Source organism: Nyctereutes procyonoides, unplaced genomic scaffold (genome assembly GCF_905146905.1).
Source record: "Nyctereutes procyonoides isolate TBG_1078 unplaced genomic scaffold, NYPRO_anot_genome, whole genome shotgun sequence".
Taxonomy (NCBI): Eukaryota; Metazoa; Chordata; class Mammalia; order Carnivora; family Canidae; genus Nyctereutes; species Nyctereutes procyonoides.
In genome coordinates this window covers 15062989-15079427 of record NW_026575125.1, presented here as the reverse complement: position 1 = coordinate 15079427, position 16439 = coordinate 15062989, and the positions used below count along the sequence as shown (strand labels likewise).

At 41.0% G+C, this 16439-nt stretch overlaps 1 protein-coding gene across 5 annotated transcripts in view; it reads left to right on the top strand.

The window, feature by feature from the left end:
- ADGRG2 (adhesion G protein-coupled receptor G2) overlaps nucleotides 1-13218 on the top strand; it is a 129156-nt gene extending 115938 nt beyond the window's left edge. For all 5 annotated transcript variants that reach the window (XM_055338946.1, XM_055338945.1, XM_055338944.1 and 2 more), the window contains 6 exons: nucleotides 23-291; nucleotides 3386-3485; nucleotides 4270-4553; nucleotides 6854-6955; nucleotides 8166-8318; nucleotides 11480-13218. In XM_055338946.1, coding sequence (XP_055194921.1) covers nucleotides 23-291; nucleotides 3386-3485; nucleotides 4270-4553; nucleotides 6854-6955; nucleotides 8166-8318; nucleotides 11480-11664 — 1093 coding nt within the window. In that variant the 3' untranslated portion in view covers nucleotides 11665-13218. The remainder of the gene's footprint in view (nucleotides 1-22; nucleotides 292-3385; nucleotides 3486-4269; nucleotides 4554-6853; nucleotides 6956-8165; nucleotides 8319-11479) is intronic.
- Nucleotides 13219-16439: the final 3221 nt, after the last annotated feature.

The following is a 16439-nucleotide window of genomic DNA, read 5'->3' as shown; positions in this document are numbered from 1 at the left end:
TCTTCTTGTCCTTTCCTTTTAGAAAGGTTCGGAGGGATTACCCTTCGAAAATCCTCATCCAGCTGTGTGCAGCTCTTCTCCTGCTGAACGTGGTATTCCTCCTGGATTCTTGGATAGCCCTGTATAACATGCGAGGCCTCTGCATCTCCGTGGCTGTATTTCTGCATTATTTTCTGTTGGTCTCATTCACATGGATGGGCCTGGAAGCATTTCATATGTATCTGGCCCTCGTGAAAGTGTTTAATACTTATATCCGGAAATACATCCTTAAATTCTGCATTGTCGGTTGGGGTATGTATAATCTTGCTTGCACATGGCCTAGGCTTTCTCCAAAGCTTTTTCTCCAGTATTTTGGTCTTTAATCAGATAGAGATGATGATAAAGCAGGTCATACTTGGCAGGTTTCTAAAACAGCTATATTGTCCTTACCCTTGTCCAGTTTCTCTTTTTTTAAAGATTTATTTATTTATTTTATAGGGGTGGGCAGAGGGAGAGAGAATCTTAAGCAGACTCCGTGTTGAGTGCAGACCCTGAATCGGGGGTGTGGGGGACTCAATCTCAACCCTGAAATCACAACCTAAGCCAACACCAAGAGGTGGACGCTTAACCGCCTGCACCACCCAGGCACCCCAACCATGTCTAGTCTTTTTCTAGAATACCTGTATATTGGTTATGAACATTAAACTCTTTGAGGTTAGGGCTATGAATATTCTCTGTATCTACAATAACTAGACTTAGGGCTGGCACACAGAAGGTGCTCAGTAAATTGAAGATGTGAGCTTGGTGATAATGAGGCCAAGCTTTCCATCCCTGACCTCCCAGCTAGCCTCACTGGTTCTAGATCTCTCAGATATCATACACACACTCAACACTGGGCTAAGAATAGCAGAGTGAGATGAACATACAGGTGAAACCTGTTGTGACTTCATTGCCTCATTGACACAATTTTCAGATCATGTCACCTGTTGGTGGTGGGTCACAAAGTCTTAGACACCACACATGTCACAAAGTCTGAGACATCACACATGAAGGTTCCTGCATTCAACTCTCCACCAAATGTAGGAGCCCCATCAACTTGACTGAACTTAGCTTTGGCTGAGATAATCTAACCTCTGCTTGAACACTTCTATTATTAGGGAGCTCATTATCTTTGTTAAAAAAAAAATTCAATGGACTAAATTTTAGTATATGTGCTGCTGAAGCGAGCACTCAACTGACTAAATTTTAAAGACCTTATTGGCTCTATTCAGTGATTCATGAATCAGCAACATCCAGTCTCACAGATAGAAAGGAGCTGTACAAAATTAGAGATGTTGGGCAGCCTGGATGGCTCAGCGGTTTAGTGCAGCCTTCAGCCCAGAGCCAGATCCTGGAGACCTGGGATCGAGTCCCACATTGGGCTCCCTGCATGGAGCCTGCTTCTCCCTCTGCCTGTGTGTCTGCCTCTCTCTCATGAATAAATAAATAAAAATATTTAATAAAAAAAGAGAGATGTTTATAGGTGGAAGGGAACAGGAATAAGCAAGTTACGCTAGGCAAAATAGTGGGTTCCTTATTGCAAGGTTATTCCCCTTTAGGGGACTCAACAGAGGAGTCTATCAGGCAGATTACCTAACTAGTGCTAATAATATGATTCCTGATTGACTGGTTTAAGATTCCATTTCTGGGAGAGCTGAAATTGTAATTAAGTCAAGTCTCAGTTTCATGACCTGGGGCTTAGCATAAGTGACTCAATTTTAGGCCTGTTGTCTCGTTTTTAATACCTTACAAGGCAGCCAATAACCATGTTCTAAAGCCCTGCAGTTCTGATTTCCCATTAAGTTCACTTAGCTCTCTGGTGGCACTTACCCAAGTGGTATTGTTTTTGCTCTCTAAGTTAAAAAAATAATAAGCTAACACCTCTCTGCCAGAGAGCCCTTTAGATAATCTACAAGTAATATATAACATTAAGATAAACACCCTTTTTCAGTGTATTTTCACATAAGTAACCCCATGAAAGACAAGCCAATGAGGTTAGCACAAGGCAGTTATTGCTAGCACCATGGAAAGAAACCAGCTCAAAATGATGACATTGATTTACCCAATCCACTCAATTTGAGAACAGCCCAGCCTGGCTTTCTGATTTCTCATGTGTATATTTCCCACTGAATTACAGCCGCCATCCTTCCCTATCCTCTTTTTCAGGCTAAATATTCCCTCAGATATTCCCTACACAATAGTACTGCAGACCCTTTACCACCCCTGTCACCCCACCTGTCATTATATCTTTGTCAAGAATAACAGACACCTTTCCAGAAAGATGAGTCACTTCTTCCTAGAAAAAATAAATCATTGCTTCTGACATTGAGCATGGATTCTGTCTTTCTGGAATACCCAAGGTCACATTCTTTGTCCTGGACAAGCTCCACAACCCTAATATTTTATTTTTAGGAAAGTATTTCACTTAGGAAACCATCATATGTCAGTGTCTCTGTAAGGTACAAAGAAAAAAGAATTAAACGAAATATTATTTTAGATTGTACCAGGTACCCCAGCTATGAGGAGGAATTGTTTTTTATTTACCAGAGCCTTGAGATGGATGTGAGGCGGGTCTGTGTGCTCAGGGTGTGAGATGCTCACATGAAGTGGGGTGAGGGGTGATGGCATGGTGGGGGATGAGAGGGACTCCTTCCCAGCCAGATGCCATTTTGACCTGGGAAGAGCCTTGTCATTGTGCTTTTTAGTGGAAGTGCCAGTAGGCCCTTGAGAGAGCCAGTATAATGGCAGTCAACACCCCTAGATCAACCAGGTCTGCTCCTCAATGGCTTCCAGCTAATCAGTTGAGGATTTGGGGTTCATAATGAAAGATTTGCTAGGAGTTGCTGATAATCCTAATATGTTGATTATTTGGTTTACATTTTGGGAGTCCTTCACTTTGCCTGCCACCTGAACCTCAAAATTCCATTCCAGATGTGTATAAATTAAGAGTAACTCTAGCTGCTGTAGGCGACAAAAATCTCAGGAGAAGATAATTTCTCATGCACAGTCCAGTTAGCAGGAGTGTAGAGGTCTGTGGTCTCAAGACTGGATTTCTAAAGTTGCCCTGAATTTGGGAGAAAAAAGAGCAGAGGATCTCATAGAAAGTTTTTATGGGACCAGCCTAAAGGTAGAGCAAATCAATTCTGTCCATATCCCATTGACCAAGACCTAGTTTTGTGCCCACACACACCTAGCTGCAAAGCAGGCTGGGAGAGGTCCAGCCGTGTGCCAAGGAGAAAGAGCAACTGGGTTTGGTGAACAGCTCAGCAGTTTGCTCCCAGAAGAAAATAGAATGTAATCTCTAGTCTTTCTTCTCACCGACCTTGGTTATTAGAGCTCTGTGTGACTGATGTTTCCCATCTTCCAGGGGTACCCGCTGTGGTTGTGACCATCGTCCTGGCTATATCCCCAAATAACTATGGCCTTGGATCCTATGGGAAATTCCCCAATGGCTCACCCGATGACTTGTGAGTACAAAGCCCCTGAGGGAATGTTAAGTGAACTGGAAAACAGAATAATCCAACAAAGTGGAGTATGTAATCAGCATATCGACTCTGACTCTCATCCTAATAAATCCAGTCACATTTACAGCAGTCTTCGCAATTATGTATGTAATGAGATAAGCTAGTTGGAAATGCCACGCTATTACTTTTCTTGTTAAAGATTTATTCATTTATTTATTCATGAAAGAGAGAGAGAGAGAGGCAGAAACATAGGCAGAGGGAGAAGCAGGCTCCCTGTGGGGAGCCTGATACAGGACTCGATCCCAGGACCCTGGTATCACGACTTGAGACAAAGGCAGATGCTCACACCGAGCCACCCAGGTGCTCCATCACACAACTACTTAAGTATTAAAAAAAGTAATTGGAGGTATTTTGAAAATATTTTTAAGTGTCTGATAAACATGAAATGCCAGCTACATTATATTAGTAAAGACTCATAGATAGGATTTTAAGGGGATAAAATCCTTAATGTTTTGTTTTCTTTCCTTCTTTTTTTTAAAGTCCTGATTGTTTTCAAGGAATATTTTTAAAGTACTTCTAATCACCAAGTGTCCTAAAATAAACTCTTAGGTTTTTTTCTCCCCTTAGAACCTTAAGTGGGTATTGGAGAACAGCTGGTTTTATCTTTTTTTATATCTCTTGTACTTTTAGGAAATGTTTCAGTAAAACGATATAGATTCATTGTATCATTTTGAACCATATTTCAGCACTGTAATATGTTCCCCATTGTTTTCCCCCCACATTCCAGTTGCTGGATCAACAGCAATGCTGTATTCTATATTACAGTTGTGGGATATTTCTGTGTGATCTTTTTGCTGAATGTCAGCATGTTCATTGTGGTCCTGGTTCAGCTCTGTCGAATTAAAAAGAAGAAACAACTGGGAGCCCAGCGGAAAACCAGTATTCAAGACCTCAGGAGCGTTGCCGGCCTTACATTTTTACTGGGCATTACTTGGGGTTTTGCCTTCTTTGCCTGGGGACCAGTTAACGTCACTTTCATGTATCTCTTTGCAATCTTTAACACATTGCAAGGTAAGCTCTACAGCACAATCCATGGACCAATGATCCCAGTGGAATTTTGTAGCTTCAGACTTACTTGTTGACAACCCAATTCACCTTTGAAAGCCTTGGAAGAAATGGGTGCTTTTTTCCTCCTTATCCATATTGTCTCCTCAGAGAGAACATATTGAAGGGGACCTGCCAGGAGCTCGTTATGGGAGTCAGTCTTCCTTCACTTGGTTCCCTGCCCCTCTTTTTGGTTGTAAATCTTACTGAGGTAGAACGTGCATACTGAAAAGTGAACCTAACCATAAACGTCCCTGTGATGTCTGGGCACGCCCACCTTCTAGGTCTGTTTGATGTGAAGATGATGGTAAATGTGAAGTTAACAAACAGCCAAGTGGCCACAGCCTGGCCCAGCGGCTCACCCCGAGAAGTTACTGTGCTGGGCAAACCCGTGGGACGGGGGTGGGGCGGGGGCGGGCTCTGTGCGGCCTCTTCACTGTTTTGCATTTGTTCTCCAAGCCTAGCTGCAGTAATTTCCCAACCCATCAAGTTATGTTGTTTAGAAAAGCAAATTACTAAAGATCAGCGTTATAAAAGACTTGTCAGCTGCAATTAATTTGTATTGGAAGTACTTTGACATTAAATGCTAAGTGGGTGAACGATAATTCATGTCCCTTGGTTTCCTTTTATTTCAAATCCTTTGTTGGGATGCCTCCCTTTTTAATTCATTCTGCTTGTTTTCATCTTTTTCTTCCTGTTGCTTTCAGCTCCCCAAGAGTCCTCCCATAGTTCTGTCAGGTGGTAGATCATTTTGCTGGTTTTCAAAGAAATCCTAACCTGAGACTGAATTTTAGCTCTCCGTTCTTATTTGGAGGAAGCCAGTCAATACGCTTGCTGGTCACATGCAGTTTGTTAAGTTTTTTTTAAAAAAGATTTTATTTATTTAGAGATTTATTGATTTATTATTTGAGAGTTGGTAGGGGTGCAGGGGATGAGAGAGAAGTGGAGCCCAATGCAGGCTCCATCTCACAACCCTGAGATCAAGGCCTGAGCTGAAATCAAGAGTCCATGCTTAACCAACTGAGCCATCCAGGCGCCTTTGTTAATTTTAACTTACATGGATCAGTTCCTGATGTGGTATATCCAGGTGTTAATACTACATAGCATTAAGTAGACAAGTTTTATTGGCCATAATAGCATGCTAAAAGAGAAAAAAAAATAATATGCCTAAATCACAGTAATCACAAACACGAAAGCAAGGTACCTATCCTCATATATTTATTGTGGAAACCAAACCTGCCTCTCTGCCTTCATTTCCCCAGAATGTATTCTCATTAGAATATGAATAGATGAAAGGAATGCACTATTTCATCTATAAAAGGGAACTAATGCCTAATTCTCAGGGCTTTAGGGTTGATTAAAGGAAAGATGGGTTTAGGTTCTGATTTGGGACTTAGGCCCATTTTGATCTCCTGCATACTTGTTGTTTCTCCCCGTATGCAACCAAGGGGGGCTACCCAAGGGTGGCAAATAAACAAAGGTGTATAGTAGTCAAGAGAGCAGTTTTTAGGACATTGTACTGTACTAGAAGCAAACCTAATATTTAAAAGGAAGATTTTAAAGTAGATCCATTGGGGTTTCAGGAGAGGGAGAATTCAGAAATTCATTCATTCAGCAAATAGTTATTGGCAAACGCCTTAAAGAGCCCTGTGCCGCACGACCAGGAAGACCGTGGGTGGGAGGCAGAACCCAAGTGCCTCCTCAGGTCTGTGTGTTACTCTCTTCATGGAGAATTTCCTCGAACATATTAGAGGGAGGCTGGAAGGCAGGCAAGGACATCACTGCGGGGTACCAGGCTTGGGAGGAAGAGGGAAGGGCCCAGGCAAGGGACTCTGCCGTGGGCTGGAGAGGAGGAGCCAGGAATCTGAGACAGAAGAGGATGTGGCACTTGACAGAACATGAAAATGGATCATAAATATATGGAAGGGTGGGGAAGTAGGAGTCTAGATCTAAGCTGGCATCCTGAGTGGATGGCTTGTACTTCCAAAGATAGGGAGTGCCAAGGATGGGAAGTGAGAGGAGAGACAGTTTAATTTTGGAAATAGGGAGTTATCAATCCTTTTATAAGTGTTTTTTTTTTTTTTAATCTTACAAAGAGAGTCCCTTCAGGGTGCCTTTCATAGGACTTTAGTTTTTTTTTTTTCAATTTGCAAAATTTACCTTTGCCTATAGCTGCCAAAGATTTTATCTTTTGTGCAAAGGAAGCTCACGACATTCAGGTCTTAGTTTGGAACTATGTTACGGATTTGTTTTTCTTTCCTCTGTAGGGTTTTTCATATTCGTCTTTTACTGTGTAGCAAAAGAGAACGTCAGAAAGCAATGGAGACGGTATCTTTGTTGTGGAAAGTTCCGGCTGGCTGAAAATTCTGGTAAAGAGTTACCTTTTTCTCCTCTTTAAATCTTGAGGGAAAGACACAAAGTTAAGATCTAAAGCAATCAATGCCAAAGGGCTGTCCGATCTGGAAATCAGTGAATGGATCCCAACTGTAAATGTTAGCGGGCGGGGGAACCTAGTGAAATAAAAAATAATTGCTCATATCTGGGAACTTTGTGAGCCAAGAGGATTAACGGGTTCATTGCTGTTTAAATGAAACAAGAATGAAATTTTAGAATTTCTTTCCTTTTGAGCTAAGGTTTTCCATTTGCCTGGAATAATTTTTCATATTTGCCTTCATGACCTGTTGAGTCTTGTCTTGACCTGAGGGGTAGGGGTAGGGGTGAAAGAGATGCCGGGATTATGGGAGGGCACGTGCTATGATGAGCACCAGGTGTTGTGTGGACGTACTGAATCCCTATGGTGCACACCTGATACTCATAGTACACTGTTAACTAATTGTAATTAAAATAAAAACAATTTTAAAATTCTAGAATTCTTTAATAAAACATTAATTCTTATTTAAAAAAGTCTTGGCTCAACCTTTTTACCATAGGTCCTGATTGTCTGCTGCTATTTGTTACTGGGCCAGACTTTGTATATAAGCTTCAGCATACCTTTCGTTATTTTGAAGTTATTTTCAGGTGTGCCCTGCTGAGTTGTAGAGCAAATTGCTGATTTTCAAGAAAATAAGAAAAATGAAGTACTGTTTGAAAACATTAATTCCTCTTCCATGAATACCATCCCTGAATACAGCCTTTGCAGTATGGCAAAGATCTGGTTGCCTGAGATCTTCACTCAGAAAATGGCAGTACCTATATTATAGTTCAGTCGTTTAAAGTCATTTAAGAACCACCAGTAACCACAACACAGTTGTCTTGTTCTTGTTAAGACAGCCCTTGGCTCTGGAGTACTGCCTAACTCAGTGGGTATTTATAGACACAATCAAACGAGCATGGCCTTTAATCCAAGAGAATATAAGTTACTTTTAACCCGGTGTTCCTTTAAAGGACAAAATATATGTAGTGTTAAATGAAAATACATTTTCTCGCACCAATGTGTGAAATGTGTGACTTCTTTTGTAAGAAGTGGAAGTGGGATCTGGAAGCGAGATCAGTTGCCAGAACGAGTTCCACTGTGATCTGTCTCTTGCATTGAGCTTCAACATTCCGCCCTGTTTTTCTGAAATGCTTATTCTGCTGTAGACTGGAGTAAAACTGCTACTAATGGTTTAAAGAAGCAGACTGTAAACCAAGGAGTGTCCAGCTCTTCAAATTCCTTACAGTCAAACAGTAATTCCACGCACTCCACCACGCTGCTGGTGAATAGCGATTGCTCAGGCCTTTCGAGTGGGAATGGTACGTATCTCTCAACATAGCACTTCTCAAGCTAGTGTTTATTGTACTAAAGTAGTTTTATCCTTTCATCGCATTTTTGCTAAGCAAAGGGGAAAAATTACATATGACTAGTGGATCAAAATGTGGCTCCCTTATAGAAGAGAAAGCTTATTAATCCAAATTTATTCATTTTAGAGCAAATAACAGAACTTTTTTTTTAAGATTTAGCTTTTTCACGATGGAACTTAATGATGACCTAAAAGTGTTCACGTTGCCAACCCTGATTTAAGTACTGCCCAAACACCTTAGTGCTGTCCTCCTGCTGTGCAAGCAGAACCTAAAATAGTTAAGACCATATTGATTTTTTAATACATCTACAATCATACATATTTTCAATACTTTTAAACCTTCCTATTTTTTGTTTGTCATGTTTGTTCATTCTTTTCCATAGCATGGCTGCCTTGTGGCAGTGCCCAGATCCCCATTTAGTATGTTAAATACTGCCAAGATGAATTGTGACCATTACTGGTGACCATATATGTCACCAATAGGTGAACAGATTATTGCTGCAGCGCCTTCTTATGCTAATTCTGACATTTCCAGCTAAAACATCCATTACATTTTCTTTCTTTCATACAATTGGGCTGTCCATTACTCATAAAAGCTTGTGTGTTTCATTGTTCTTTGGCTTCTTAATACATCTTTTGCATTTTCATAAAAGCTTACATTTCTGCTCCTCTACTTTCTCCTTCCCTGGAGAATTTGCCTTTATTCGTCATTTTAGGATATTGGTTATTTTCATGATGAATTCAAATAAATTTGTGGGAAGGTTCATATACCTGTCAAATAGTTTTCCAACCTCCTAAAGATGGAAGGTCCTGCTGGTTTATACAGAATGTAAAAATACAATAGAATGCCTCCAAATCGAAGTTTCTCAACCTCGGCACAATTGACACTTGGAGCTAGGCTATTCTTTCTGTTGGGGTGAGGTAGCTGTCCTGTGCAGTTGGGGACATTTAGCAACATCCCTAGTTTCCACCAACTAGATACCAGTAGCATCTACCCACTCTGCCCCCAGTTGTAACAACCAAAAATTGTCTTTAGACATTGTGAAATGTCCCCTGAGGGCTAAAATCACCCACCTCCCCTTCATTGAGAACCATTGCTGTAGAAGATGAGAAACACCTACTATCTGGCTTTAGCTCCTTACCATAGATGCCAGGATAAGAGCTCTGGGTTCTAGGACAAATGGCTCTATCGAGAATCACTCAATGTAAGGAAACAGAGTAGAGGTAGTAGCAATCAAGACTGGTTGAGAAGTTAACGTGAGAAAGCAAGCTGAAAGCAGTGAAATCAGAGGTGTGAGGTAAGCCACTGTGAATCCTCAGAATCACAACATATCAGAAAGCCTGTTGGCTTGGACAGAAATGTTTGGAACTCTTAAAGCCAGATTTTTCCATATTCTAGAAACAACTCAGAGATGAAGCCTCCCTTGCCTAGCCTGTGTTGCCATGCTTTGGGGAATCATATTTGACTGAAGCAACACTTTTCTTTTTTGAAGCAACATTTTGCACAGCTGTTTGACATGGCTAATTTGACATAGCTGATTTTGATGGCCGACAGTGAGGGTGGGGGTACATTTTTGGCCACCCAAATGGCCAAGTTTTTAATACATGCTCATCAGATAGACATCCCCAACTCCTCAGGCTGCACACTTAGGATCTGGGATGGATGAGGGATGGGCTAGGCAATTCCAACAAAGAAGCTGGAAGTTTAGTGGTTTATTATACCAGGTCAAATTGTCCCTGCACCAAAATGTCCTCAAACCAAAATGCCTAAATCAGGACAGCTGTCTCAGTCATATGCCCTATTTGGGCTGTGTTAAACATATCCATCACCTAGTTGGTGTGAACGCTACATATTTGGTTATGCCTTGGAGGCTTGGGTGCCAGCAGCCATCTCACTTGGCTCATGGGGCCACAAACTCAGTCTGAAAGAAATGTCACATATTGACTCCATCAGTTCTGAGTTGCATAACTTTGTACAAAGCACTTGATTTCTGAAAACTTAGTTTCATCGTCTGTGAAATGGGGATAATAATAGCACTCAACAAGTAGTATAATAAATGAGATAGTACTTATGTTCTCAGTACTGTTAATTATTATTCCTATGATTATAGCATCAACTGAAAAAATGGGCTTATTATTCAGCTTTCTTTTTTAAAGATTTGTTTTAAACAGAGAGGAAGTGTGCATAAGTGGGAGGGACAGAGAGAGGGAGAGAGAATCTCAAGCAACTCTGCACTGAGTGTGGAGCCTGACACAGGGCCCCATCTCATGACTCTGAGATCATGGGTCGAGAACTGAGAGTCAAAACCGAGAGTTGGTCACTCAATCGATGACACCACCCAGGCACCCTGTTAGTCAGCATTCTAGATTGCCTTCCAGTGGTATGATGGCCAGGAGGATGGCGCCAAGTAGCCAGAGGGTCTCAGCAGCTGTGGCTCCGTCCTACTGGCATACACACAGTTCAGGGCCTGTTTGTGGTGTGGAAGGCCTAGGTCCAAACTTCAATGTCTCTAGAATGCCCAGCTCCACCTGGCCTGGGCTCTGAGGTTGTAATTGGTGGTTTCCTTGTGGGTGTCATTCCTGTCCTGATTTAGTCAGAGGGGCCGATTTAGTCTACCGGAGACGTTTTTTTCTTGACCATGACTGTTGTTGCTCTGGGTTTGTCTGGTACAGAGTTTTATTTTATAGGATTCTTAAGGAACCAAAAACCTGGTAAGGGAACATATTGGGGATCTCTGTTAAGCTTAATCTTTTGGGGGAGACCAGAATATTATATTGGGTTATACTACACATAAGCTGCTACTCGATAATACAATCAACTAGAGTTAGGAAGTGGGCCTTTTCAAATCAAATATATTGCTTTGCTTCATATTTTGATCATTTCATTAAAAAAATTGCCATAGAGAACTGGTTTCTGGTGCATTCTCCAGTTTTGCTTACTTTGAGCAGCTTTAGGGAAGGAGTGAAAAGTAAAACATGACAATATATCATAACTATATTAAAAAACATGTACTGCGTGAACCTACTTCAGAATAAAATGATGTTTAACTGTTGATTTATTTGATTGCTTTCTGTGGATACTCCATGACACCAAGTTTGTCTTTCCTTATACAGGGAATGCTTCTACCGAGAAGAATGGTGTTTCTTTCATTGTTCAGAATGGAGATGTGTGCCTTCATGATTTCACTGGAAAGCAGCACATGTTTAATGAGAAAGAAGATTCCTGCCATGGTAAAAACCGTATCGCTCTCAGAAGGACTTCAAAGCGGGGAAGCTTACACTTTATTGAGCAAATGTGATTCCTTTTTTTCTAAAAATCAAAGCATGATGCTTGACAGTGTGAAAATGTCCAATTTTACCTTTTACACAATGTGAGATGTATGAAAATCAACTAATTTTATACTCAGCAACCTCTGGAGGAGCCTATGCTGATTGAGGGCAATGGTTATTAGAAGAGGAAACCAAGACATTATACATGGTTTTTAGACATTTGCCATTTGGTTTTTTTATCCTTCATTTAAAAAGTAGGTTGGGTTTAAACAACACAGTAAGAATAAGTCTCATTTAAAAATCAAAGTAGTTCACTTCTAGCCGCATTTTAAAGAGGCTAAGTCATATTTGATTACGTCCTATAAGGTAACTGTTGACTTCAGCCTGTTGGTGAGTTTAGTTGTGCCTGCCTTTGTTGTAAATAAGCTAAATTTTAGTGACGCACATGTCAGATGCCTTCTACATTTTTTGTATTTATTTTCTACTGTGTAAATTGATTTATTTGTGGAATCGTGGTTGTGTTATTGCGTCTAATGTGATAATTCAGAAAATCCTTGCTGGTTCAGTGAATTCTACAGCTCCTTTTGGAGATTATATGGGATGTGAAATATAGATGCTTCACTGAAATCAAGAAATAACGATGCCAGCCAGACTGGAGAAATGTAAGCAGACAGTGCCACAGTGAGCTCATATGGGGCCTTGAGTGAGTTGGAAAGAGGTGCCCCCCACTGGGCAGACACGGCCCGAGGGCTTATGGTTTGGCAGACAAAGTGGGGGCCATATTTTAGCTCCGTTCATCACTTGGGTACACCCTCATGCAGGGCACCATGTGTACAACCACGCACAGCATCCAATACCAATACCCCTCTCCTGACCTCATCCCTGATCACCAGATTATGAAATCTGCACCAAGATGATTAACTTAGTACCTTGGCCCTGGAGAGGGATAGAACTGTAATCTAGACCATCTGTCAAGAAAATTGTGAATGTGGACGAGATACATACACTGCCACTTCTCAGATCCCCAGAGCCTTTCAGAAAAGGGGAATAGAGTAGGATTCATTTTTAAAGGAGATGTATATGAGGTTAAAAAAATCATATTGCTGTTCTTTAAAGGGCAACTGGATAGTACATTAGTTGCTATGACTGGTACACTCTGGCCCAGCCAGAGCTATAATTATTTCTTAAAAGGTGTCAAGTCTTGAAGAATGTGTAGTGACAAGGGGGAGCAGCTGTTGGGAACTATCCTGCAATGCTATTGTTGCCATATGTATCAAACCCTGACTGCTCCTAGTTGTAAAGGGTTTATCTTGCTTCCCACCTATTGCTGCCTGAGCAATGCCTCAAGTGTGTCCTGAATAGGAACCTTGCAAAACCCTGTAGTTAGGTCTTTCACGATGGTTCCCTTGCATATATTTCAAGTGAATGTTGTATCCCTGACTAACCACAGTAATAATATAATACACCTCTGTGAGTGCTGATTTGTCTTTGCAATATTTCTTCTGATTTATTTAATTTTCTTGTATTTATGTTAAAAATCAACAAAAATGTTCAAATCACCAAAATAAATTTGTAGTTCAGTCCTTTGAGTTTGAAAGTTTTCACTGAAAAGGCGCCTGTGATCTTTCCCTGGGGGCGTGGCATGGGAGTGGCCTGATTAAGATGAATGTGATGGTGACATCTTCTGACAGCAGACACACAGTGACTGTGAGGCTAGAGCAAGGTGCCTCCTCAAGAGATCAGTTTCTGAGATCTCTTCCTCATTTTCCCCTTACACTCTTCCAAGATTCCTCTTTATTAACACATGTTGCCATTGGCCTACACAGCCCCACATTTGCATTCCCCCCTCCATGTCTCTGCATCCTCAGGAAAGGATTAGGACTTTCTGGGGCAGCTGATTATTATGGGGGAGGCCAACTTGGGGAAGCTGGCCTTGATTCTGTAAGAGGTCTCTGAGATGTGATGCTCAGCTGCCTCAGAGATCTTGAGGATTAAATTGATGAGGAAGGTGGTGAGATACTTGAGATTTGGGTATGAGATCTCAGAGACCAAGACTCCTGGAGATGATGTAATCAAAGTGTACCCCAAAGGATGCACAGTGTCCAGTGTTGTTTAGATCCTGTCCATGCCCTCTCATTTTTCCTATTGTGTTTTGTGTCTGGGCTCCGGTCCCTTTTTTTTTTTTTTTTTTGAGGGCTGTGGTCCCTAAGCCAAATTCTCTTGTCTGTTTTTTTTTCCTTCTCGCAGATAAGGGGCAGGACAGAGAATGTTCCTGAGAAGCATCCTTCTTTGAGTTTAAAATTGGTCTCACAGGGGATCCATGGGTGGCTCAGCGGTTTAGCACCTGCTTTCAGCCCAGAGTGTGATCCTGGAGTCCCCATACCGAGTCCGCATCAGGCTCCCTGCATGGAGCCTGCTTCTCTCTCTGCCTGTGTCTCTCATGAATAAATAAATGAACTCTTTAAAAAAACAATTGGTCTCACAATCTAAGACTCCACTGAAGGAGACAGAAATGCTAGTATGAGGAGGCAAGGAGCATCACAGCAGTGACCAGTATATAATGAAGAATTTTCTCAGAACATTTGAGAAGTTTTTCCCCAAAACACACTGAAATCATTAATCCCACAGAGCAACTCTGAGCTTCAGTGAGCAGCATCAGGACTGTTCTCAGCAAAAATGGTGAAATGGCTTCATTTGGGATACTGGGTTGTATCTAATGAGGTCACCTAGAAAGCAGATTAGTTTGAAGGCCATTTTGGCAAAGGGCTAATTTACTGAATGAACAATTTACTGAATGGACAAGTGTGTAATCATTTTTTTCTCCATTTCTCCATTTTAAGGACTATTCAGTTTGTCTCTGCCTCAGCTCCAACTGATGCTGTTAGAGTCTGAAGGACAGGAAGAAGGAAAGACCAGATGGACATAAAAACATAATCTTTAATGGGCAGAATTCTTGTCAGTAGATTCTTTTTCTTTTTTCTAGGTACAGCATCAAAATGTTGGGGCACACAAAATTGAATACATTCTTCCAGAATATGTTCTTTTAAATATATCTATAGATTCTTCACTGAGAAGAAATCTTACATTTCCTGGTATCTCCACTCTTTACCTCTTAGTCTCAAACCAGCTATAGGAATCTGGAACAGAGACAAATTGTACATTCTTTAAAATATTGCAATGAAAATGATCTCTGGTCCACAAAGATTTGTCAAAGAAATAACAAAATTTGGCAAATTGGTTCTTTTCAGAAAATTCATTCAGAATGGACCATCTCCTTTGTATCAGAGATGGAATGCTTTTATTTAGAGTAAAAAATTTGAGCCTTCCAGAAGAAACACTGGATGGTTTCTACCTTGGACACAGACATGTGGCTCTCTGGGAAAACTTCATTGGCCTAAGCCCCTGTGGCAGGACAATGAGGCAGACCCTCTGGATGAGGTCAGAGGAGTCTTATGTGGGTGGTACTACCCTGGAGTCCAGTTTTGGGCTTTCATGTTTACAAAGATCATGAATCGGTTTCAGAAACAATAACATATCCCATCATGTTCCATATCTGAATCTTTTTTTTAAGGTTTTATTTATTTATACACGAGAGACAGAGAGGCAGAGGCATAGGCAGAGGGAGGAGCAGGTTCCCTGCGGGGAGCCTGACGTGGGACTCTATCCCAGGACCCTGGGATCATGACCTAAGCCAAAGGCAGACACTCAACCACTGAGCCACCCAGGTGCCCCCCATATCTGATTCTTGACAAATATTTGAGAAATGACTTGGAGACAGGTTTCTATTGGATCACAGCCAGAGAAAGGCTTCATGGATATGGAAACCAAGATACGGAAGTTTTGTATCTTAGGGACATAGGCCACTAAGATAGGAGTCTGATTTTTATATAGCACAGCTTATGGGCCAAAATTTGCATAGAAATTTAAAAGCTAAAAAGTAGTAGCTTTCATTCTTGGTTTTATCCTTGAATTTCAAGCTTATGGAAAAATATAGCTTATTTGATAATATTTATTAAAGCATAGACCAATTTTAAGAATGTGGGCTAGCTATACACCAACAGAGGTGTACGTTGGATAGAAGAATTCACTAAGAATGAGATAAACTGAAAATGTTTCTATACTGAATGGAAATGCCAGGTAATGAGCAAAGGTTATCAGTTATTTCCCACTCTGGTTGCAAAATACATTCTTGAAGAAGCATTCAGGGTGAACAAAAACAGTAATGAAGCAATGATCCCAGCTTTTTGATGCAGAGTATATGAGCTCTAATAAGAGTACATATTCTGATTCCAAAAGAGACTTAATGGTGATAACTTATTGTCTAATTTTATTTACCCCTAGACCATTGCAAATTCTGCATGCAGGCACATCACATGGATTGCTACATTATTTAGGAGCCACGAGTAAGAAAAAAGTATGTGAGATGATAACGGGTTTGGTGCTTTAGCTGAGTGACATAGATTTATGGTACGGAATTTATAAAGTGAATTCGGTTAAGGGGACCCAGTTAGCAAGACTGATTTTCTTTCATTCATTTGACACTGAGTTACAACTATTATGTTCAACACTGTTCCAGACACAGCAGGAGGGCTGTGAGGTATGGCTGATTGTATACTTCCGGAGTTGGGGAAGGTAAGGAAAAGGGGAGGTTTTCAAAAGAACTTTCATATGCTAAAGAAGAAAAGATATTGGAGGCCTTGCCATTGACAAGTGAAGGTTATTTTTCCCTGTAGCAAAGCATTAAGACAATTGGGAGCTTCCTGGAGGAAGCCAGGCGTATCCCACCTGGGAGGGGGTGGTGGTT